Source organism: Lynx rufus, unplaced genomic scaffold, assembly GCF_022079265.1.
Source record: "Lynx rufus isolate CCGP_SWC_20201006 ecotype Redwood Valley unplaced genomic scaffold, mLynRuf1.p SCAF_14, whole genome shotgun sequence".
Lineage (NCBI taxonomy): Eukaryota > Metazoa > Chordata > Mammalia > Carnivora > Felidae > Lynx > Lynx rufus.
In genome coordinates, this window is record NW_025814828.1 from 32,908,685 (window position 1) to 32,934,657 (window position 25,973).

General features: G+C 43.2%; 2 protein-coding genes across 2 annotated transcripts in view; both read left to right on the forward strand.

Moving 5' to 3' along the window:
* The window catches only part of XK (X-linked Kx blood group antigen, Kell and VPS13A binding protein), a 98,224-nt gene extending 72,999 nt beyond the window's left edge, over positions 1-25,225 (forward strand). The window contains exon 6 of the mRNA XM_047076064.1: positions 24,874-25,225. Within this exon, the coding sequence (XP_046932020.1) occupies positions 24,874-24,931 (58 nt within the window). The 3' untranslated portion in view covers positions 24,932-25,225. The remainder of the gene's footprint in view (positions 1-24,873) is intronic.
* A 75-nt stretch (positions 25,226-25,300) lies between these two features.
* LOC124509440 (cytochrome b-245 heavy chain) overlaps positions 25,301-25,973 on the forward strand; it is a 37,835-nt gene continuing 37,162 nt past the window's right edge. The window contains exon 1 of the mRNA XM_047076059.1: positions 25,301-25,406. Coding sequence (XP_046932015.1) covers positions 25,347-25,406 — 60 coding nt within the window. The 5' untranslated portion in view covers positions 25,301-25,346. The remainder of the gene's footprint in view (positions 25,407-25,973) is intronic.

Sequence of the window (25,973 nt, forward strand, 5' to 3'; positions counted from 1 at the left end):
AATGGGCCCAACAGCCTCAGGCCCCAGAGGCTTTCCAGCTGCCTTTCTGCCACCTTCAACCTGTTGCTTCATCATCTATATGTCTCCTTACAATTGCAAGATGGCAACCTGAGCTCCAGGCATCACATGTACACAACTGGATCCAAAATTAGGGGATTTCCCTTTGGTTACTTCTGTTGTTTCGGGAGAAAAATCTTTCCTAGAAGCCACGCAGCATACACAATAGAACTTCCCAAATTTCTTATTGGCTGGGGTTGAGTCACATCCCCACCTCTAAAACTGCCTCCAGGAGCGCCTGTGTGGCGCAGTCGGTTAAGCGTCCGACTTCAGCCAGGTCGCAGTCTCGTGGTCCGTGAGTTCGAGCCCCGCGTCAGGCTCTGGGCTGATGGCTCGGAGCCTGGAGCCTGTTTCCGATTCTGTGTCTCCCTCTCTCTCTGCCCCTCCCCCATTCATGCTCTGTCTCTCTCTGTCCCAAAAATAAATAAACGTTGAAAAAAAAATTTTTTTAAACTGCCTCTGGCAAGGAGAATGGAATTACCCTAGTTTCCTATGACTGCACAGCATTCACCCCTAGGGGCTAGCAAAGGGACCACCACCCATTAGCTCATGGGAGGAAGAATACCCCAGAAAATAGGGTTCTGCTAGCAATAACAAGTGGAGGAAATAGCCATTGGCTAGGCAACCTGTGGTGTCTTTTTAAAATTGAAGTATAATTAACATACAGCGTTACATTAGTTTCAGGTGTACAACATATTGGTTCAACAATTCCATACATTACTCAATACTTATCCCAGTAAGGGGAGTCACAGTCTGTCATCCTGCAATATTATTGGCTCTATTCCCTATGCTATACTTTTCATTTATGTGACTTTATTTGATAACTGGAAGTTTGTACCTCTGAATACCCTTGATTTCACCCATCCCCCCATCCACCTCCCTTCTGGCAATCACCAGTTTGTCCTCTGTATTTGAGAGCCTATTTTTGTTTGTTCAGTTGTTAGGTTTTTTGTTTTCCAAGTATAAGTGAAATCATATGGTATTTGTCTTTCTCTAATGTATTTCACTTAGCATAATACTTTCTAGCTCCATCCTTGTCACAAATGGCAAGATCTCATTCTTCTTTATTGCCAGGTAGTATTTCATTGTATATATGTACCACATCCTCTTTATCCATTCATCTATCAGTGGACACTGGGGTTGCTTCCATGTCTTGGCTGTTGTAAATAATGCTACAATATACATAGGGGTGCAAATATCTTAAAAAATTTTTTTAATGTTTATTTTTCTTTGAGAGAGAGGGAGAGAGCATGAGCAGGGGAGGAGCAGAGAGAGGGAGACACAGAATCCAAAGCAGCCTCCAGGCACTGAGCTGTCAGCACAGAGCCTGGCATGGGGCTCCAACTCAAGAACCACGAGATCATGACCTGAGCCGAAGTTTGACACAACCGACTGAGCCACCCAGACGCCCCTCTATTTTTAACTTTTGAGGAACCCTCATACTGTTTTTCACAGTGTTTGTACCAATTTGCAATTCCACTAACAGTTCACAAGTGTTCTTTTTTCTTCGCATCTCGCCAATACTTGTTATTTCTTGTCTTTTTGATTCTAGCCATTCTGACAGGTATAAGGTAATATATTATTGTGGATTTGATTTGCATTTCCTGGATGATTAGTGACGTTCAGCATCTTTTCATATGTGTTGGCCACGTGTATGTCTTCTTTGGAAAAATGTCTATTCCGGTCCTTGCCCATTTTTTGATTGCATTTGTTTTGGTGTTGAGTTGTGTAAGTTCTCGTTGACATTTTTGAGAATAAAGACTGCTAAGCTGATGAACTGGGGAAGAATGCGAAAGCCCCCTATGCCCCCTTTCCAAAGAAAAATCCTGCACTTACCTCATCTCCTTTTGCATTGTATGTCCCTGGTAAAGAAGCTCTCTGGAAGAAGTCATATATTGAATAAATGGTAGCAATTCCAGTAACCCAGTTATTCTGTGAGAATGCGTACTAGTGGAGTTGTCTTAATGGCACAAGATTGAAATTGTGGAGCTGTGTGTGTCTAGAAGGAGCAGGAAGGAAAACTCTTCTCAGCTGTGGAGAATCAGGAATCCCAGAGGTTAGATAGGGAAAATCAGATATTCATTAGTTGCACGGATATTTAGAGTGCCCCTGTGTGCCAGATGCTGCACTAGGCACTAAGGGTAGACTGGTGAGCAAGAAACTACTCTGGTTTTCAGGACTCAGAGTCTATTTGAAGAGACAGATATCCAGCCTGGTGATTTCAATGCACAGAGGTAAGAGCTATAAGGGAGGTATACCTAGGAGGTCCTAGGGACAGAGATAAGGAGCCCGGATCTGGTCTTGGAAGTTCAGAGACAGTTCAAGGAGAAAGTGACATAAAACCTGAGACCAGAGGTGAATTTAGCCTGAAGTCTATAAAGCTTAAGCCTCAGGATCCCCAGTGAATGCTGGGAGTTGTAGCATGTTCCAGGCGGGAAGGAGAAGTCAGGATGCAATTGGGAAGCACATCTACTAAGCATTTCTGCCACATTGTCTGAAGAGATCACAGAAGGAAGGGACCTGAATAAGTAATTTGCTGTGATTTCTTTTTCATTCTGAGTACTCTTTCATCTTGTACTGAATTTAGAATTCATATTTTTTAATCTTCTTTTTTTCAAAGCCTCTCCCCAGACTAAATTATCTGTTTCAAGTACCAAACACTTGGATCTACCCCTGCTTGAGATCTGAATCCTGAGAAGGTGTTTGCCTGATGAAGGCACTGGAAAGAATGTTCCTGGTAAAGGGGACAGCATGTAGAAAAGCCTGGAACTAGTACAAGGGACATTTATAACAGCAAACAGCCTGTAAGGTCAGTGTTGCTGAAGCACGGGGGAGAGGTGAGATTGGAGAGGTGATCAGGAGCCATACTGTGAGAGGGAGAAGAAATGATAGTGTCAGCGTGAGCCAGGCCCACACACGATCGCTTCTGTTCCTCACAACAATCCTATGCGACAGTTACTACAATTATTTCCATTTTGCCGAAGAGAAAGCTGACACTAGCAAGATAAAGGAACTTCCCTGTGAGATAGCACAGTAAACAGCAGGGTTGGGTGCCAAAGCCCACGTGTTTAATCAGTAGACTCTCCTGACTTCCTAAACGTTGCCCAATTTGCAGACGTGGTTAGGTCTGGCAGATGTCAGAGACCGAGGAAAGAAGCGAGCCTGGTGGCATTTCCCGGGGCGCCCTGGTATGGAGGCCCAAGAGCCCTTACTCAGTAGGGAGGAGCTGTTTCTGCCCAGGCATCAGGCTGGGGGCCGAGACAAGGCGCCCTCTATAGCTCCCAGCGCTGTAGCCATGCTCTGAAGAGCCGTGAGGAAGTCACTGGGCTCAAACCATGAGGGTCCCAGAGGAAAGAACTCTGGGGTGGAAATCCTATCTTCTACAACACTATTCGTGCCCAGGGCCACTCTCCTCTTTCCCTGGAAAAACTGAATAGGACTCACCTAGGGACAACTAATGAGGCAGAACACACATGAGCCTACAACCTGGTCGATCAAGTCTTATTTTTTTGTTCTTTGGAACCAGAAAAGTTGCCACCGTTTAAATAGATAAATTAGAAAAAATTTTTTTCTTCAAGCTGACATTTTAGGAGGGAGACTAGTAAGTGCTCACATTGTGGAGGAAGACAGTTGGGTTCAGGGGTCATAGTTACATGGCATTTGATGGTGTCGGGCCAGGGAACAAGAAAGATTTCAATCCCTACACATACCATTCACCTCTTTCTTCAGAGTCCTCGAGGATGGTGTTCCTGAGAGAGAAAAAAAGGAATATGTTTTCTTATCTCCTCCAACCCTGATGCAGAACTCTAGTTAGCTGGTCTGACACATCTGGAGGGATCCTTTTCCCCACATTAGAAAGGTTTAAGTAGCTTCAGTGTTTAATAGCAAGCTATACGACTTACCCTATGTATTTCCTCTCACTGCCAATACTCAACTCTTGGAATTACAAAGACCAACAGGACGGAAAGCTCAATCACGTGGTCCAGAGGCCACATCTTTACCTGGAAAGGAGTTCATGTGCACTAACCCTGGTCCTGAAATCTGACCAAGCAGCTGTGGACATCTTGAATCCGGAGTTGCAGAAGGAGGCAGGGTGGACTTCAGCTGCCGGGTTCACATATCTCTAACACCGTGGATTACAGGGGAAGGGAAAAAAGATCCCAGTTCTCAGCCTGAATGGTGACCTCACTTGTTAGGTCTTGGAACTCCTTGGGATTGCTTTACATCCACACCTCTTACCTGAATTCATTCTCTACCTCCTCTGGGGAGCTGATCCTGAAGGACAGGAATGAGCAAGGTTTCTATTAGTTCCCAAAGAACTACTGAGGCAAGGCGGGACTCTGTACCTGACAGGGCTACCCGAGACTATAGGAGGAAACAAACATTCCATCCCCAGGGCTCTGATATCATCGACATGCTTCCAAAGGAAACTAAATTTTATGCTAAAATGTCATCTCCTTAGATAGTGTGCTTATTCAGCATCCAATACTAGTGACTGCCGTGATTTAAACCAGCATTGACCGGTACTGAGCACTTAAAATGTTCCTAGTCCAAATTGAGATATGTTGTAAGTGTAAAATACATCAGATTTCCAAGAGTCAGTACAAAAAAAAGAATGGAAAATATCTTATTAATAATTTTTATATTTTATTCCATGCCAAAATGATGATTTTTTTGGATATACTGGGCTAAATAAAATGTATTAAATTGATCTCACCTCCTTCTAGTTACTTTTTAAATGTGTCTATTATGAAGTTTAAAGTGTCATACGTGGCTGGCACTTGAGGTTCGTGTTCCATTAGCTATTTGTATAGATACATTGAAGACCTGCTTTTCTCTGAAGAACGCTAAGTACACCAGAAAAATGCCAGATCAGCCAGGTCTACACCTTGGATAACATGTTCCTCCCTTTGTGTGAGTAAAATTGTATTTATAGTAAAAACGGGTACTCCTCACTATTATTTCTGCATTCAAAGAGAGTGCCCTAAGCGTTGGGGAAAATGTTATTCTTTATAGTGGTTCTCAAACTTGGCTGCCAGTTAGAATCACCATGTGTGTGGGGTGGGTGTGGGGGGTGGCTTTTAAAATTTCTGAAGTCAGGCTACACCCAGACTAATTAAATGGTGATGCCTGGGAGTGGGACCCGGATACCAGGGCTGGGTGTTTTGTTTTGTTTTGTTTTGTTTTGTTTTGTTTTGTTTTGTTTCTGTTCCCCGGGTGATTACAATGCACCTGGGCTCTCCAGCCTTCCAGAAATCTTGCTTTATAACCAGAGGTAGGTATCTGGGGCTTAACAACAGGTGAATCTTTAATCAGATATATGCGTCTAAAGGTATCAAAATCACTGGTTTCCCCATACTGTGCTCAGATGTCCAAATAAAATGTATCTTTTCAATAGGACGAATCTGAACTTCCTCGTGATTCCCGGTACCCATTTGGCACACACACAGACAAAATACCCACAAAACCTTGCTAAGCTTGGCATCTCTGCTAAATTAAAATCGCTTTGGACTAACTGGACATCTTAGACTTAAAATGTTCTGTCCTTCAGAATGCCTGCCCTGCCCTCCTCCTTTACTAAGATGGCAGTGCCCAAGTGTGTGGGAGAGAGACTGTGTGACCTCGCGGCAGAGAACCTAATGGACGGAGGCTAGTCCTGAGGCCAGGTCAGGCCAGTGTCAGTTCACACCTGTGTCCTACACATTCTTCTGGAGTCTGCTGCTGAGGTCTGTAGCTGGCAGGGGTGAGAGGGGGAGGGGCTATCCTCTACTCGCTTCTTTGGCCTTCCTTGGCTCACTGTGAGCTGCAGACCTCACAGCCCATACAATTCTCCCTCCTTTGGCCTTGGGGACTGGGCCGTTCCCTACATGGAAGAGGGCACATGGAAGGTTTTTGGCCTCAGCCTCGTATCTTACCTCCTCTGGATGAGGCTGGGCTTCTGAATGCCTACAGCCACACGGCAGGGCTAGTCCCTGCCCTCTGTCTCACTGCACCTCTCCTCCTCCTTGGTAACACATGATCAGGTGGGGGCCCAGACAAACGTGCCTGCAAGAGTCACCAATGGGAAGAGAAGCAAAAACTCCTCAACCTGAACCTTTGTTGTTCTCTCAATTGATTCACTATGCCCCTTCCCAGGCTTAGGTCCGGGACTGCTGTCAGGATGCAGCAGGGCCCCTCTGCCCATAATCACCCAAGGGCCCACTGCCCACTTCCTCTCCCGCATAGCCTGGCCTTCTCTGGGGCAGCAAGTCTCCTGCTCTACACGCCCGGGGCCGAAAGAGCGTCCTCTCAGCTCTACAAGAGCCGTGTGGCCTCAGCCCTCTAGGATTTGCTCTGGATGTGCTCAGTGAGAGCCAAAGGAACTTAGAAAACCATTCTCTCTCATGACAAAGCCTGACTTTCATGATCATGTCTTAAAAAATCTTTTTGCCGACTTCAAATGGAAATACTCTGCTTTCCTCTCTCCAATTCTAGCCCATAGTATACCCCTTAATCCCCACATCCCAGGCAGATGCTGCTGCCTCAGGCTGACTAAGGACAGGGTCTGCTGCACGGAATGCAAAAGGAAAAAGTCTGTTAATACGCAGTTTAAGATATGACTATCACTCTTATCACAATCACGTAGGAACAGTTTACTGAGTGCCAGGTCCTGTTCTGTGGACTTTACACGAATCATATCATCTTAATCCTGATGGCAGCTTAATGAGGAAACAGGCACAGAGAGGTTAAGTAACGTGCCCAAAGTCACACAGCTGGCCAAGTCAACCAGGGATTGGAATCTAGACTGGCTCCAGAGTCTGTGCTCTTAACCATCGGGCCCTTCCTTCCCTCCACGTAGCCCTTCCCCCTCTGCAGCTCTTCACTTCTTCCCTTGGGAGACACAAAAGTGACAAGCTGCCAGGAAGTATTCTTTTCATATAAGGAAACCCAAGCGGTGGCACTACTGACATGCCTTTTGGGAAGAGTTGGAGTTAAAAAGTAAATAAATGCAGGAGGGAAGACAACTTCAATTGTGTTTACTATCAACCACTAAACCCCCCCCCCCCAACAGTATTTCATCTGTCTCTGTGGAGTCCGAGTCCTCTGCTTCAGGCTCTTTTGAATTCCAGACACTTCAGGTAACCCAGAGTTGTTTATTATGCAACGCTCCCATCCCTCCTTCCTCGCTCACTCATTCCTGCTCCTTAAGTTCTGCTGCTCATCATGGATACTCTCCCCTGCACAATTTACAACACGTTCTGATGCGATTATATATTGCTTTCTGGTTGCGCCCTCCACGCGTGTTTTATTTCCCTACCTTGACTGGAACTCCTTGAGGGTGGGTGGGCATCCTATATCAGATTTGTAGCCCTCTCGATACCTAGAGCAGTAGGAAGTGCGGAGGCGGGGCTTGGTAACTATTTGCGCAATGATTCGCTTGAGAAAAGATCAATTATCTCTGTGCCTTCATTATTATTTCAGCTCCTTTCCCTACTTGCTTACTCTTCAGATCTTCGAAAGTGGCCTGCAATCGCTGGGTTCCTGTATGTTTCAAATATATGCGTTGGGCTGTGTGCTGAACTGCCTGGGTTAGAATGTTAGCACTGACACTTCTTTCCTGAGCGACTTTGGGTTGGGTGTATTCACCCCTCTGAGTCTCGGTTTCCACAAATGTAAAATCAGGATACAATTGTATCCTGTGACATCCGGAGTAAATGAGCAACACACATTCAGCACTTAAGACTAGCGCCTGGCGTGGGGTAAATATTCAATAAATGTCAGCTATACAAAAATAGATGCGTTTTCTTCATTTACCTTTTTTAAAAGTTTACTTATTGTGAGAAAGAGAGAGAGAGAGAGAGAGAGAGAGAGCAGTGGAGGGGGCAGAGAGAGAGGGAGAGAATCTTAAGCAGGCTTCACTCCCAGCGCAGAGCCCTGCTCCATCTCACAACCTTGAGGTCATGACCTAAGCCAAAACCAAGAGTCAGCCACTTACCTACTGAACCACCCGGGTGCCCTCTTCATTTAAATTTTAATGTCACTTCTGCTACCCTCTGGTTTCTAGGCCCCAAGCACACATTTACACTCACATGGTGAAGCATGATATTGTAAATATTTTAAAGTTTTTATTCATTCACCCCTTTCCTTACATTTTTCAAATACGGGATTTCCACATGGGCTCCTCGACACTCACATTCGCCTTGGCCACCAGGTGGCGGCGTTTGTTCAGCCAGATACGGAGCAATGGAAGTCCCCTTACACAGGAGCCCAGCCTGAGCTTAGCCTGCTGTTTCAGAAGTCGCACACGTTCTGGTTTGTCTCCCTCCACATCCTGTCATGGGCTGTTTCTTTCCTTCTGCTTCATTTCCTTTATACTGCTTGACCCACCTGTGTTATACATCTAACCACCTCCTCAAATATGCACCTTGTAGACTGTGGCCTGGCAGAGACACGGTTGAGGCTTGTATACCACCTAGCAAGGTGCCTACCAGAGATAATACTTTTAAAAAGAGCCGTTTTGAAAATTCTGGAAAATTCTATATGAAATCACCAAATATGAAATCACTAAAGGGGCAGGAACGACAAGTACTCAACTGGTCTCTCCACTCCAAACTCGTCACTCTATTCCCAGCCCCCAACAGGCTAAGATGACCAATTCTTATGTCTTATTGCCACCCTGACACTTACAATGACCTCAGAGTCCTTCTCAACACTGCTCTTCAGGAGGTTTCCAGTGAATAACAGGCCCGCAAGACAAACCCATATTTGCCATCCCAGGTAGGCCCAGTTTCTGAATTTGAGAGTGTAAATGTTCAGTTCCCAGGCATTACATCCTGCACTTAGCTGCTTCCCAGAGCCTCTGCCTAGACCTTTGCACCATTTCTGTTCCCCAGCGACAAAACATTAATAACGGCAGTTATCATCAATGGGCCCGTTCTTCCTGCAAGGCGTTAAGTGATTCACATGCATCATCTCATTTCATCTTCAAAACAGGGCTGCGAAGTAACAGTTACACGTGTGGAAACCATGGTTGAGGTTAAACAATTGGTCCAAGTCACACAGCCAGGATTTGGAAGAGCCGGAGTCGAGTCCAGGCCATCTGAAATTAAAACCCTTCCTCTTAACCTCCTACTCCCTTGAGGTCTTGCAGGACATCACATGTCCCTGCTTCAGCAGCCAAGAGTACAAGAGTGCCTGCCGTCACCCTTGTGCCCACCCCACACCCACACTCCCCAGATGTCACTCTCCCTCACCATCCGTGGCTGACAACTGCAGAAAAATCAGAGTTGGCAACTTGACCTGCCACTCCAGAAAGGCTGTGGTCCTTTAATCTAGGGTCTCATCTCCAGCAAGCTGGGAAAGAGCCCCCAGAATACCCAGAGGCAAGTTAATACAATGGCAACAGGTAGCTGGACATAGGGTGAGGGAGGCAACAGGATCTGCAGTGCTGAAGGAAGCCGAGTGAACTTGGAAATGGAGGGGAAACAAAGGGTGGCTTGCAAAGAGGCATGCTGATTCAGGGCTGAGGTTTGGCTTCTCTGAGTAATTCAGTAACTCGTCCACACCTTGGGGAAGGACTAGCTCCTGAAAGGGCCCGTAAAGAAATAAAGAGATTATCCTCTGAGGGGCTGTTGACGTGAGGGACGGGGTCAGCTCTTTTGTAGCCTGGGTGCGATAGGTTGACAGACCATTTCTTGGACATGATGCTTTCTACAAAGGCTGGTGACAGATTCCACATTCCTGCTGCTTTCGGTTGTATGCTGCATTTACGTACCCATTCTGGCGAAGAAGAGAGGAAGAAACAGATTGCCATGAGAGTTTGGGTTCTTTACATGGTTGATTTTATCAGCCTGAAAAATGGGGAGTCGTGGAAACCGTGCAAGGCTTGTTCTGAAGAGCCCACTAGCCTAGGGTTGCCATCCATATCTCTTATAACTTACATTCCAGAATTCTTCTACCTGTGGCTTCCACATTCATGGCCACAACGTTGGCCACCAAGGGAACTGAAAGTCCATTTAATGTTATTTTTAACTAACTTAGACTTTGAAACCCAAAGCCACATTTTTTTTTTAAAGGAGACCCTAGAATTGAATACAAAGGAAAATATAAAAGGGCATTGCACGTATCAAGGCAATTGTTCTTTGGGGAAAGTTTCATTTCCATTCTATACATTTATGAGTATACTGAGTCACAATACAAAATGTATTCTTATTGTGGCTGTGGTGAGAAGTGTTTGGAAATCTCTATTAACCCAATTCTCACCTGGGCAGAATGGAAAATCCTCCTTTTTTTCAGAGAAGGATAATATTTGTAATAGTCAAACACTGGATACAACTCAAACAGCCACCAACAGAAGAGAAAAATAAAGTGTGGCATAATACACATATACATATACAAAGGGAATTTTATATATACAATAAAGAAAATGAATGAACTATAGCTATATGTAATAAAATGGATGAGTCTTACTAATGTTATTTTGAACATAAAAACAAGAAGAAAAAAAATGCCTACTTTATGATTCAATTTTTTAAATGTTTATTTATTTTGAGAGAGAGGGGGAGAGCACAAGTGAGGGAGGGACAGAGAGAGAGAGACAGAGAGACAGAGAGACAGAGAGAAAATCTCAAGCCTGCTATGTGCCGTCAGTGCAGAGTCCGAGTGGAACTTGAACCCACAAGCCAAGAGATCATGACCTAAGTCGGTATCAAGAGTCTGACACTTAACCGACTAAGCTACCCAGGAACCCCTATGATTCAAGTTATATGAAAAATTTTTAATATTTTATTCTTGAGACAGAGAGAGAAACAGAGTGTGAGTGGGGGGAGGGGAGGAGAGAGAGGGAGACACAGAATCCAAAGCAGGCTCCAGGCTCTGATGCGTTAGCAAAGAGCCTGACGTGGGGCTCAAACCCATGAACTGTGAGACCGTGACCTGAGCCAGTCAGATGCCCAACTGACTGAGCTTCCCAGGCACCCCTGTTCACTTTAAAATTATTAGTTAAATTGTCCATTTACGGTATATGCACTTGAAGACGTGCATCTTTCATGATTTTTAGAGATTTTCCAAAAGTGATCAAATTGGTACCTTTAAAATGTACATTTTTATTAGTTGCTGTAAAACATCTGGTCAATGAAAGGTTCACAGAAGCGATTATACACTTAAATCATACCAGGGGCTGTTAGTGTTGTCCAATGGAAGTTTCAATGATAATGGAAGTGGTTCTACATCTGGGCTCTCCGATGCAGAAACCACTAACTACATATAGCTACCGAGCACCTGAAATATGGTTAGTGCAGCTGAGAGATTCAATTTTAGATTTTATTTAAACTTACTTATTTTAAATCTAAAGACCCACATATGGCTAGTGGCTACTATGTTGGACAGCAGTGGTCTAGACCCATTTGTTTGGTATAATCAAAAGTACTAATGCTTTGTCTTTAGACCAACCTAAGTTTGAATCCTACCTCTGTTACTACCACCGTGACACTTTAGGTGAGGTACCTGGCTTTTCTAATCTTCAGCATAGTCATTTGTAGAATGGGGATGAGAAGTACTTCTTCTTTCGAGAGAGAAAGAAAGAGCAATCAGGGGAGCAGGGGAAGGGCAGAGGGAGAGAGAGCTAGAATTCTAAGCAGGCTCCAGGCTCTGAGCTGTCAGCACAGAGCCCACTGCAGGGCTTGAACTCATGAACCATGAGATCATGACCTAAGCCAAAATCCAGAGTCAGACGCTTAACCAACTGAGCCAGGCGTCCCGAGAAGAACTACTTCTTAATCTTCATATGAGCACCGTATTAAATTAGTGAATGCAGACCACCTATCACAGACCCTGCCAGTAATTGATGTTCAAGAAATGTTGTTTTCCTTCCCATCCCTATGTGGCCATCTTGAAATTGGGTGACCTTCAAATAAGGACTGGGTGAGAAAATTCAGATAATGCAATGTCCTCGACTTCTCATCTCTGACGGCAATCCCAAGCACCCACCGGCAGGGCAGTAGCATCATCATTGTAGCTTTTTCACAGAGCTGCTTCTATAGTTCAAACTCCAAAGAAACGTTTCTACCTACGTTGCCAAGAAGAAACATGTGTTCAAATGCCAGCCCAGCTCTTAAATATAGAGAGAGACCACCTGCTCCCGTGAATTGTTTTGTTTTGTTTTGTTTCATAGACTCAACAGTTTACCCATTTTATCTTTACAGAACAGGATGCATTATTTATTTCTTCCCTCAGCGAATAATTTTTCAGGGGTTTTCCCTTTTAGTATGAATATTATATATTATGCTACTATTATTACATATTATTGAAACTAAATTTAGAGACTTTTTTTTTCAACGTTTATTCATTTTTGAGAGACAGAGACAGAGCACAAGTGTGGGAGGGGGAGAGAGAGAAGGAGACACAGAATCTGATGCAGGGTCCAGGCTCTGAGCTGTCAGCACAGAGCCCGACGCGGGGCTTGAACCCATGAACCATGAGATCATGACCTGAGCCCAAATCGGATGCTTAACCGACTCAGCCACCCAGGCGCCCCTGAAACTAAATTGATATTGTCTCAACATTTTTTACTTTTGTGTGTTTCTAATGTGTCTTAACATATGACCAGAAGCCTTGACAAATTTGCAGTGTTTTATTTTATTTTATTTTTGAGAGAGAGCCTGAACTGGGGAGAGAGAGAGGGAGAGGGAGAGAGAGAGAATCTTAAGCAGGCTCCATACACAGAATGGAGCCCAACGCGGGGCTCGATCTCATGACTATGAGATCATGACCTGAGCCAAAATCAAGACTCGGACACATAACTGACTGAGTCCCCAAGGCACCCCAATCTGCAGTGTGTTAAAATGGAATTCTCATTTACAAATGAGATGGGATGAATTGTATTCCTCCCCAAATTCATTATGTTGAAGTCCTAACCCCCAGGACCTCAGAATGTGACTGTATCAAAACTTTATCAAGTCTTTAATGAAGCAGTTAAGTTAAAATGAAGCCACTAGGATGGGCCCCAATCCAATCTGACTGGTGTCCTTATAAGAAGAGATTAGAACACAGACACACACAGAGGGAAGAGCATGTGAAGACAAAGAAAATGGTGGCCATCTAGAAACCAAGGAGAGAGGCTTTGGAATGAAACTAACTCTGCTGAGACTTTGATCTTGGTCTTCCAGTCTCCAGAACTGTGAGATGATAAATTTCTGTTGTTTAAGCTCCCCAGTCTGTGGTGTTTCGTTATGGAGGCCTGATACATGATCCCTTCCTCCCATGAGGCTTCACAATTTATAGATACTCAGCCTGATATTTTTTATCAGATACCTCAATTCAATTGCTGCAGTTTATATTAAAATGTTCTGGTGGTTGAAATTGGTTGCACATTTCTATGTGAGCCAATAATATGAGGCAAGTCTTTAAAAAGGTAGCACAGTTGGTCTGAGATTGCACCATAGACATGCTGTCTTTAAAACATAGGCAGTCAAGAGGGTGCCTTGGTGACTTAGTCAGTTGAGAGTCCAACTCTTGATTTCAGCTCAGGTCATGATCCCCAGGATTGTGGGATTGAGTTCTGCATCAGTCTCCACACAGAGCATGGAGTCTGCTTGGGATTCTCTCTCTCTCTCTCTCTCTCTCTCTCTCTCTCTCTCTCTCTCTGTCTCTGTCTCTCTCTCTCTCCCTCTCTCTCTCTCTCTCTCTCTCTCCCTCTGCCCCTATCCCCTGCTCACTCTCTGTCTAAAGTAAAATAAAATGAATATCTTAAAAAAAACATAGACAGTCACGGTCACCCTTCATTCTTGACAAGTCACACAACACCTAGAACATTTTTCTCAATTTTGTGCACTACACTTATAAGGAAGGTAAAACTCATGCATTGTTGAGCATTGCACTGTGTGCATTTGTACCCTTCATTATCCCACCAACCCAGTGAGGTAGATATTAATATCCTTCCATTTTTTAGATGAGGAAGCTGAGACTAAGAGAGGTTAAATAGATTGACTAAAGTCATATAGCTTTAAGTAGGGAGTCTGGATTCAAACAAATTCTATGTAATTTCGTAAAACCCCTTTTCAACTAGAGGAGGGCCTTCATTCTGGGTGACTTCAGTGGACCCAGACCCTGCCTCACTCTTCCTTCACCTGCTCATTCAGAGATCTTCACCCCGACTCTGCTTCAGCCGCCCTGTCCCATAGCCATGCTCTGAAACTGGTCATCTCTCGGAAGTATACCTGCTCTAAAGTTCCCATCCCAGACATGACCCCTTAGATCACTACTTCTGCTTCCCTCTCTTCCTCATTCCCTCACACCCAAGGTGATTGTCTCAACTTCATCAAAACCTTTGGTTTCTCTTTGATTCTTTGACTTTGCCTTCCTCCTGCATGTTCACTTCCTGGTGCTCTACCCATCTTCACTTCTACCATACATCATGTCAGCTATCTCTTGCATGTGTCCTCAACTCCCTCACACACTGTCCTTCTGTACTACCCATCAGGCAAAACCCAACCCTGATCACCTCAACCACCTTCTTCCTCTACACTTGCACATAAGTTGGTAAGGAGAGCTATGAAAATTACCCACAGATGCATACCACTGCTGATTTATGATCTCAGACCCAACTGGGTTCTTAACTCTGCCTTGAAATCATTTTGTTTTCTTTTTTTTTAAATTTTTTAATGTTTATTTATTTTTGACAGAGAGATAGAAAGAGAGAGCATGAGTGGGGGTGGGGCAGAGAGAGAGGGAGACCCAGAATTCGAAGCAGGCTCCAGGCTCTGGGCTTTCAGCACAGAGCCCGACATGGGGCCCGAACTCATGGAGTGTGAGATCATGACCTGAGCCGAAGTCGGATGCTCAACCAACTGAGCCACCCAGGCGCCCCTAAATCATTTTTTTTCTACATCCAAGCCCTATGTTTGAACAGCAGCCACAAAACTTGAAAGCTTTCTTCATTTTCCTGAAATGTCCATTAACCACTTCATTTTCAACAGAAAACCTTTCCTGTTCTTTCACAAAGAAAATGGAAACCACAAAGAGGAAGTCCTTCAAACTCCTGCCACCAACCCTACAGACCTTTTTGCATCTGCACTCTGTTTCCCTCCTTTTATAAGAGAAGAGTCCCTCCCCCACCTACCTAAGGCTCCTTCCATTTCCGTCCTTCCCTATACTCAGGAACCTTGCTCTATCAAAGATCCTCCAAGTGTAGCCTCTCCCTTTGTCCTAGCTCCTTCTCAACAATACTTAACAAGCTCTTAATTAAAGACTAAATGAAACCAAATCCCTCTGGTGTCCACATGTCTTCTCGATGACAGCCATGCTATCTCTTCCCTATCAGAGCCAGCCATTTTGACTGATTGTTGACTCCAATCTTTCATCTCAACCCACTAACATCTGGCTCCCCTTGTTGCTGTCTACCGAAACCTCTTACTGAGGTTACTAATAACTTACTTATATTGCTAAATCTGGGCTCACTTATTATTCTGTATCATACTTAATCTCTTGGCATCAAATGACTGGTACCTGAGACTCTAGTGGCTGCCAAGCTTCATAGTTGTACGTTTGCCCTAATCTTCTCTGACTGCCTTTCCTCTTCTCCATTTCAGACTCATTCTCTTCTACTGTCCTTCAAACCAAAGTCTCCAAGAAGTATCTTCCCTGAGACTCCTTCTTTCTTACTGTTACACTCTCCTATGACCTTGTTTACCTTCTGCTTACTTATGATACCCACACCTATGCTTCCACCCAGACCTCATTACTGAGTCCCACATTTATACATCCAACTACCAGCCAGTGCTTCCCTTTGGAAATCTCTCTTTTCCAATCCACTAAACTCAGTCCTGTATAAAACTGAATTTCATTACCATTCTCTACATAATGGTTGTTTTTCCTGGCCATTTTCTCCATATGGCATTACCGTCAACCCAGCTGCCCAAGCCAAAAACCAGAGGGCAGCCTTGACTCCTTCCTGTGCCTCAGTCTCATCCAACTAATTCCTCAGTCAACAAATCCTGGCAATATTACTTCTGAAGTTTCCATTTCTCTCCCTTGCCATTCTCTCTAGTCTATTCTAGTCTAATTCACATCACTACTGTCTCTCACAGTGGTAGTATAGTGCATATTTGCTGTATTATTTGAGAATATTCAATTCTGCTGTAGAAGACAAGAAAATGAACGGGATGGGTGAAATTCATACAATGTGTTAGGCAGAGATCAGTATCTCAGTTGGCCCAGACTGTCATAATAAAATACCATAGACTGGGTAGCTTAAATAAGAGAAGTTTATTTTCTCACAGTTTTGAGGCCTGGAAGTGTGAGATCAGAGTGCTGGCATGATTAAACTCTGGTAAGGCCTCTCTTCCTGGCTTGTAGATGGCTGCCTTATTGTTGTGTCTTCACACACAAGGTGTCCTTGGGGTGTGTGTGTGTGTGTGTGTGTGTGTGTGTGTGTATAGAAAAAGAGAGATCTTTTTCTCCTCCTCTTTTCATAAGGACACCAGTCCTATCAGATTAGGGTCCCACTTGTATGATCTCATTTAACCTTAATTATCTCCTAAAAGTCCTTTCTCCAAGTACATTCACACTGGGGTTAGAGCTGCAACATATGAATTTTGGAGTGACAAAATTCAGTCCAAAACAAAGAGTAAGTTATTAACCTGGAAGACATGTGATGTGAGATAAGTATAGTATGTGCAGCAAATGTGTATGAACATAGAGAGAAAAGGATGGAAGGAACAAGGAAATACTAGTCCTCATGATATGTATGAAAAATATACCCAAGGTACTCGAGGCATACTATTTTACATGAGGATTATGAGGGATTCCGTGTTTGTGAAGTCTTATGTTGGCCACCCACTGGTGACATCATCCTGGTCCCGTGTGTCCTCTTCCTACAAAATACAAATGAAACCCTCAGCTGTTCAGCAGACTTAGTGACAACTCTAGCTGTGGCTTGGTATACTTGTCTCTGCATCTCTCAGAGGAAGTGTGTGCTGCTGGTCCTAGGAACTTTCTGTCTGTCGACCGCTGGCTCAAACTTCAGTTCTAATGCTCATAACCACACCATCAGCAGGGAAGGCTGATGCAGCAAGAGACAGATAGACAGAAGGTGTGCCCACTGCATATTCCAGGATTCTGGAAGTGTGGTTCTGCTTGCTTGCACCCTGTGCTCAGTATGGCAACCTACCTCATCTCTTCCCCTTGCCATTTGCTGTGTGTTTTACACTTTGTCTGATAAACTCTGTGATTCAAGCTTTTTCATATGGTCTGTGGGTCTGTCTTTTCTGCGACCTCTGGGATAGTTTGCCTGGTGGTGTACTTGGAGGCCACCATCATATTAAGGTAGTTTCCCACATGACACGTGGATTGTGTTAATGGCCTCAATTCCTCACCCCTCCCTATGTGCACACCCTTTATAATGTGACTTTACAGCTCCTCCCAAGAAGGGATGACATGTATTTTTTTTTCTGCCCTTTGGACTTGAGCTCAACCATGTGGAGCACTTTGCCCAATGGGATGTTGGCAGACATGATGCTAGCAGGGGCTTGAAAAAGTGCTTGTCTGCCTGGGCTTGCTCTCCTGCACTTCTTCCATGACTATGAGAAGGATGTACCCATATTGTCCCTAGGAGGAGGACAAAAACCACAGGGTGTGGAGTCACAGTCAGCTAAGCCCAGTCTAGATCAGCTGACCCCCAACTTGCCCAGCCTAGATTAGTCATCTATCAACTGATCCACAAGAAATAATATTGGATGGAGTTTTAAGCTACTAAGTTCGGGGTATTTTCTTACACTGTATTAGCCAATTTACATACTCACTGAGGCAAATTCTGGAGCCTCCTAACTTTTATTCTGTCTATAGTGCTCCTTCCTGATCCATTTCCTATTGAAGTCATAGTACTCTTCTAAGACACAAATCGAATCATCTTATTCCCCTTCTTCAACCTTTCAGTGTATCTTGACTTTACCTTTAGGATAAATTACAAACTCCTGCATAATATGACCCCTGCTCATTCATCTCGTCAGCCTCATTTTTGGCATTACCCTCCTCTCTCTCTTAGTTTCAAATACACTGAGCTATTTGCAGATCCTTAGCTGAGCCATATTCTCTGTTGCATCCAGGCCTTTGAGCATGTCGTCTTCTCTACAGGAGGCATGTATTAGTTTCTTAGGCTATAACAAAATGCCACAGATTGAGTGGTTTAAACAAAAATGTATTGTCTCATAGTTCTGGAGGGTAGAATTCCTAAACCAAGTGGTCAACAGGCCCATGGTCCCTCTGAAGCCTGTAGAGGAGAATCCTTCCTTGCCTCTTCCTAGCTTTTAATAGTTTCTGACAATTGCCAGCCTTCCTTGACTTGCAGCTGCAGCACTCTGATCTCTGCCTCTATTGTCACATGATCTTCTCCCCTCATGTTTTCACATTTATTTATTTATTTATTTATTTATTTATTTATTTATTTATATTTTACAGAGAGAGAGAGAGAGAGCATGAATGGGGGAGAGGGGCAGAGGGAGGGAAGGAGGATCTTAAGCAGGCTCCACGGCCAGCACAGAGCCCAACACAGGGCTCAATCCCATGACCCGGGGATCATGACCTGAACCAAAATCAAGAGTCGGACACTCCACCAACTGAGCCACCCAGGACCCCTTTCACATCCTTTTTTTTTTTTTTCCCTTTTAATATAAGGACACCACTCCCTGCATTCAGGGTCCATCCTACCCATGTATGACCTTATCTTTTCTTTTCCCTAGCTTTATTGAGATATGATTGACAGATAACATTATGTAAGTTTAAGGCATACACCATGATTATTTGATACATGTATATATTGAAAAAATCATTACTAAAGGGTTAGTTAACATCTCCATCACTTTGCATTGTTAACATTTCTTTTTTGTGGTGAAAGCATTTAAGATCTAGTTTCTGAACAATTTTCAAGCATATGACACAGTATTGTTAACCATTGTCACTATGCTTCATATTAGATCCCCAGAATTTATTCATCTCAGAGCTGGAAGTTTGTACCCTTTGACCAACGTCTTCTCATTTCTCCCAACCCCCAATATCTGGCAGCTGCCATTTTATTCTGCTTCTATGAGTTAGACTTTTTGAGATTCCACATATAAGTGAGGCTATACAGTATTTGTCTTTCTGTATCTGGTTTATTTCACTTAGCATAGTTCCCTCCAGGTTTATCCAGTTTGTTGTTGCAAGTGGTAAGATTTCTTACCACTTTTTTTATGGCTGAATACGTTTTCTTTATCCATTCATCTGGGCCATACTTTATTCATACTTTCTTGTTTCTATGCATGCCTTGTAATTTTTTTGCTAAAAACTGGATATTTTGAAAATTATGGTATGGTGACTTAGAATCTCCCCCATTCCGGGATTTGTTGTTGCTTGCTATGGGTCGCAGTTGTTTAGTGACTTTCCTAAACTGCTTTTGTAAAGAATGTATTCTTTGCCATGAGTGGAATATGAGGTCTCTTTCCTTTAACTCAGAAGTCAGCTACTTATTTGACAGAGATTTCCTTAAACACATGGAGCCAAATTTAAAGAGAGAGAGAGAGAGAGAGAGAGAGAGACAGATAAACAGACACACACACACACACACACACAGAGAGAGAGAGAGAGAGAGAGAGAGAGAGAGAGAGAATATACTCTGTAGGTCTTTGAGGATTGGCTCTGTGTTGGGGCGGTCCTTCAACCCTTAGCCAAACCATTTACAGTTCTGCCTTAACATTCACTTCCTACTTGATCAGAGCCTAATGATCAGCCAGAAGTGGAAGCTTATGGTTTTCTTAGGTCTTTTCTGAGCATGCTTCCTGCCCTGGATGTGTGTGTGTGTGCATGGCCTTCTAGTTTCCCCAGTCTACACAGCAGCTTGTCAAAACCCTTATTCCCCAAATAATCTCACACTCCAACGTTTCCTGCCAGGCTGTCAGTGTATCTATTGTTTACCCTGTCTTATGTTTTGCCCCAGGTGGAAATGGATTTCCTTTCAATGTCTTTGAGGAAGGACCTTTTCTTAGCCACTTCACTTTGAAAGAGCTTTGATTTAGGGGAAACAAAATTAAGCACCTTGTGTCGGTCCCTCAGGGAGCCCCCAGATAGGTCAAAACGGACAAATGTCGATCCTCAGGAACAAGGTCTGCTCTGATCCCTCTACAACCCAGTACCTGCAAAGGGAATGCAGTCTGCTCTCTTCAAGACCACTGCCACATAGGGGCAAGGGGATTGGACAAGGACAAGGGAAAATGCCACAAAGCTCTCCTACCATGTTTTAGTGACCATTCTCTTAAACATTTGCTCAATTGCTATAACCCTTTCATTATCTTCCAGAGTTCTGATAAGGTTTATCCTGACAGTTTTTCCCAGGTTTTCTAATGATTCTGGGGATGGACAGACCTCTGGATTTCCTTACTTGCCTATATTAATCTTCTCAGGCTGCCATAACAAAATATTCCAGACTGGGTGGCTTAAATAACTTAAAAGCATTTTGTCACTGTTCTCGAGGCTAGAAGTCTAAGATCAAGGTGCCATTATGGTTGATTTCTAGTGAAGTCTCTCTTCCTGGCTTGTAGACTCCTGCTTTCTAGCTACACCCTCAGAAATGGCCTCTTTGTGCACATGCAGAGAAAGAAAGAAGTCTCTGGTTGGTGTCTCTTCCTCTTTTTACCAGGACACTGTCCTATCAGACTAGGGCCACACCCTTACAACCTTGCTTAACCTTAATGACCTCCCTAATGGCTCTATCTCCAAATATGGTCACATTGGAGGTTAAGATTTAGACATATGAACTTTAGAGGGACACAATTCAGTCCATAATACCACCATTTTTGCTGACGTCATCCCTGACTTTATTATTATTATTATTATTATTATTATTATTATTTATTAAAACAAAAAGCTTTTCTAGTAGTGATTTGTCCCCTGCGCCCTGGAAAATTCTATTTTAAGGCTACTTGCAAGGAGTTTGGGGAAGTTTGGGAGACCTAGTATTTGTTTTTTCATTCTCTATATTAGGAGGCAGCAGGGGAGAAGGAAGTTGAGAAAATCTTTGGAGTAGTCAAAAACAACACCTGTTATGCTGGTATTTAACATACTAAATTATCCTGGAGAAATGTGAAGTGAATACAGCCAGGGAGTACCTCATTTTGTTCTGGGCTTGCATTACTCATGGTGTCCCTTTGATTTCAGCTCTTTCATTAATGATAACAATTTTATACAGTCATCTGAGACCCAAGCATTGCTCATCATTGGGCCATATTGCTAGATGATTTATGAGAGTTTTTAGCATCTATATTCCACATGTGTGCCATATTTCCATGGAAACTGCCATTTTTTAAAGTTTTTTAAATTTATTTTGAGAGAGAGAATGAGCAGGGGAGGGGTAGAAAGAGAGAGAGAGAGAGAGAGAGGGAGAAAGAGAATCTCAAGCAGGCTCCGTGCTGTCAGCACAGAGCCTGATGTGGGGCTTGAACTCATGTACAGCGAGATCACGATCTGAGCCAAGATCAAGAGTCTGACACTCAATCAAATGAGTCACCCAGGCGCCTTGGACACTGCCATTTTTGATGAGCAAGTTTCATTTTTAAGCCAAATTAATAGTTTTAAATTTGAATCACACTCACAGGACTGATAGTTACTCAATTGTACATGTATAAATGTAGATATTTAAATTTCAAAGGCAATTGAAGAAATTTTAAATGTCATTCATAGTCTTTGAATCTGTTTTTAAAATTGTGGTTTCATTTCCAGCGAAATGTTTGCCTTTGTTCAAAATTGTTAATCCAGTGAACCCAGGGAACTTTTTTAGAACAGGAAACGTGTGTGGTCTCTGAATTATATAAAAGTCTGGCTTCAGTCTGCATATCTTCACTTCCTTGAACTGACAGCAATATTTACATTTTTAGCCTGTAGTTTCAAGTTCAGTGTGTGCAGATGTCTTCCCATATCGGTGAGAAAATAAAACCCTATGATTCATTTGAACTCTTGGTTGAGTTTCGTAGACTTCTTTAATTACTGAGATCTCAGACTCAAGAAAGCAGTTTAGTAAATCTCACAAATGACCATAACTTAATACTCTCACTGCATTTAAATAAAATAAATATTTATTATCTGCTTAATCTTTTTTACACATGGTCCCGGAACTAGCAAAGTTTGAAAGTACACACGTGGGAAATTCCCATTCTTGATCTAGCTTATCTACAATGGATGAATTTACTTTGCTAACTCAGAAGTTATTCTCCTAATGATTGTTGCAGTAAGTATATATACATACTGTTGATTGTATGTGATTTCATAAGTGGCAAATGAATGCTGCTGTCCTGTATATAATCACGTTCTGCCGTCTTTTTCCCCTTAGTATGCAAATCACTACAGTTCAAACCCCAGACCATGCCTGCAAGTCCTGTGTATTTTCCCAAATACTTCTGGGGATTTTCAGACGTTGGTATCCTCCTGGTTGTCTCCTGCTGCTCCTGGGGATCCTCTGATCATCTCATCAGGACTTCTCTCTACTCCCTCAGCCCCTCTAGCCTCCTTCACCCATGGCCAGCATCTGCCTTATCCTCCAAGATGACCATTAAATCAAGCTGATTCTGTGTTGTGCTGATTAATCAGCTCTAGTGAAGACACACAAACAACACAAAAGAATTACAGTATAGGAAAAGGAAAACAAGCAGTTATTATTGTGTGTCCCTGTTCTCTACGATCGTCACCCTCATTGGCCATGTCCTCTCTGTGGCCAGACATTCTGTCCTGTTCTGGGACCTAGTTGTCATCTCTGTGAGAACCACTCGTATCCACCATGACATTCTCTTTCACAATCTCCAGTGTAAGTTTGAAATCAGATAACACTATAAGTTTCTCCACACAAGAATGTCACCCTTTCATTTTACTGCGCTATGCAGTTTAGATCTTTCCTGACTCCACCGCTAACACCTAGACCAGGCAGTGTCTTTGAATTACCAAAAAGCCCACCAAAGTGTCTTCCCTCACAAAAGAACAGCATCTCCCCAAAACATACTCCGCCCTCAACTGCCAGAGAAATCTGTACATGCTGAAGAGAGCTTCAAATGTCCAATTTAAAAAACTTTTTTATTTGAAAGTAATTTCAAGCATGCAGAAAAATGACCAGGATAGTACAAAGAAATCCGGTATGCTCTTGACCCGGATTTATCAGCTATTAATATATCACATTTACATTATTCTCTCCATATTATTTTTTCTGAACTACTTGAGAATAAATTGCCTATGTTTAGTCTTAAACACTTTCGTGTGCATTTCCTAAGAGCAGGCCCATCACCAGTAATACAACAGACCAACATCACGTGCCTCCTGATGTGATACACTGGGAAGGACACACATCACTTCTAGGATATTCCTGCCCCACATGCATAACCTAAATCTAGTCACGAACAAATCTCAGACACACTTCAAATGAGCAGTGCCCCTACAAAATAACCAGGCTGCATGCTTCCAACATGTCAATGTTATGAAAGAAAATAAAGGCTGAGGAACTGGTCCAGATTAAGAGAGTCTGAAGATCCATGACAAGTGGATTCCATGCATGATCTTAGATTGGATCCTGTACTAGAACAGAAAGAAAATGTTGGTAATTGTACTGTGGTTATGTATCCTAACAGACGTTTGCGTGTGACTGTACGTGTTTATGTGAAACATCGTCAGTTTCTCACTAGCAAGCAGTAAGACCCTCTTAGTTTTGTTAGGCCAAACATTATTTGCTGAAAGTATTCAGGGAGCTAGACTTTAGGGTCATGTGAAATGCATACACCTTTGCTCTTGGAGGGAATCCTATCAGCTTGCCAGTATTCTGGGATAGCTGACACTTGAATCTCTCAACTAACACTTAAATTACTGGTTAACATCTTCGCGAGGATGAACCTTTGCTAACTGCCCAGGGTGGGACCGTGAGAGCTCACATAAATTCTGGGGCAGGGGAAAGTGATGGAGAAGACAGAGAAGAGCTCTCCCCCTTTCAGGTCCAGGTGAAATAGGCAGAAACTGATAGTAGGGACCTTACGCTTGTTGGTCAACAAACCTCAGGCTTAGTTCTGTATACGTGTGGTTCCTCCACGAACCTGTCAGTGACATCCAGGCTGTCAGAAGGGGACTAGAAACCAATGACTATTCTATCAGTCTTGTGACAAAGAGTCATGTTACGTGTTGCAAACAAAAGCAGGAGAGCAGAGTTCAAGTCGGGGTTTTGGGTTGGCAGCTGATACTCATGAAATGATTTTATTATTTATGATGAAGCCCCGGCTTTACAAAATGCTTTTGGTGGCTGAAATAAGAAGCAGTGCAACAGCCTTCTCAGATTTACATCTCAGCTCTGGCACCAAGTAGCCACATGACTCTGGGCAAGCAACTCATCTCCCCAGTGCTCTCCTCTCTCATCTGTAAAATGATGTGAGAGTTTCCTGCTGCTGCTACAACAAATTACCAAAAGCCACCTGGCTCACAAGAGCACAGATTTGTTTTCTTACAGTTCTGGAGGTCAGAAGTCTAAAATCAGTTTCACTGGGCTCAAAGCACAGTGTCGGCAGCCCTGTATTCCTTCTAGAAACTCTAGAGGAGAATCCATTTTCCTGCCTTTTACAGATTCTGGAGCTGCATTCCTTGGCTGATGGCAAGCATAGCATCTTCTCTCTGGTCTCTGATTCATTTCTCACATCCTCTATCTATGCCTCTGAGCCTCCTGCCTCCCTCCAATAGGGACCCCTATGATTACATTGGGCCCACCCAGAATAATATATGCTAATTTCCCCATCTCAGTCTTTAATCAAATCTACAAAGTCCTTTTTACCACGTATGGTAATATATTCACAGGTTCCAAGGATTTGTACTGTTGGAGAACGTGATCAAAAAAGACGTGACTGCTAATTGACCGATGAGCTGAACCTGGGCACTCAGAGGCTCCTCACCTCCTGCTCTGTCCTTGGACTGTGGGTTCCACCTGCTTTTCCTGCTCCCAGAGTCTGCTCCAAAGACAAAGCCTTGAGATGGTGATGTAATGTTGAAAACACCTGCACAGTATACGTGACTGAACCCAGTTAGGGTCTCTTTATATAAACTTTTAAGATTTGGAGGACAAGTATGGGAATCTATTCATCATGCTGCCACCCAAGACAAGCCTCATATGGAAGTTCCCTTTGCTTATTATTAAAATCCCACCTACTGACATGGTGAGGACTGCCTCTTTCTTCGGTCTTGTCCTGCCCTCTGCATACAGGGGCTACTTTCAGATTATATCAGAAAAGCTCCGAGAGGGTTGTGAACCTACAAGTACCTAAATATCTTTGATGGGAGGACCACTATTCATCCTACTACAAATGGATATGAACATTTTTAAAATAAATGAGGTAAATCACATAAGGCATTTGACACATATAAAATGCTTTTGAAGCTATTGTTAAAATAAGTCTGTAAAAATTGATTTTTTTCAAGAAAGACAATCATCAATTTACTACAGAAGGCATACTGAAAAGTTTTCAATCCAAATCAATGCTTAGTGAGAGAATATATGTGATCTTTCCTCATTTTCTTCCTTATTCTGAATAATTAATGTATGCAAATCACATTTTAATAAAGAGTTAAAAATATAAATCTTCAGGGCACCTGGGTGACTCAGTCAGTTGGGTGTCCGACTCTTGATTTCAGCTCAGGTCATGATCTCATGGTTCATGAGATCGAGCCCCGCATCAGGCTCTGCACTGACAGCACAGAGCCTGCTTGGGATTCTCTTTCTCCCTCTCTGTCTGCTCCTCCCTGCTTGCACATGCACTCTCTCTCTTTCTCAAAAATAAATAAATAAACATTTTTAAAAAATTTAGTCTTCATCACTAGACACTTTAGCTTTCTATTAAATGAAATGCCAGCTAATAGCATGTCTGCAATGCCTTTAATGACCTATATCACTCCCTGAATGT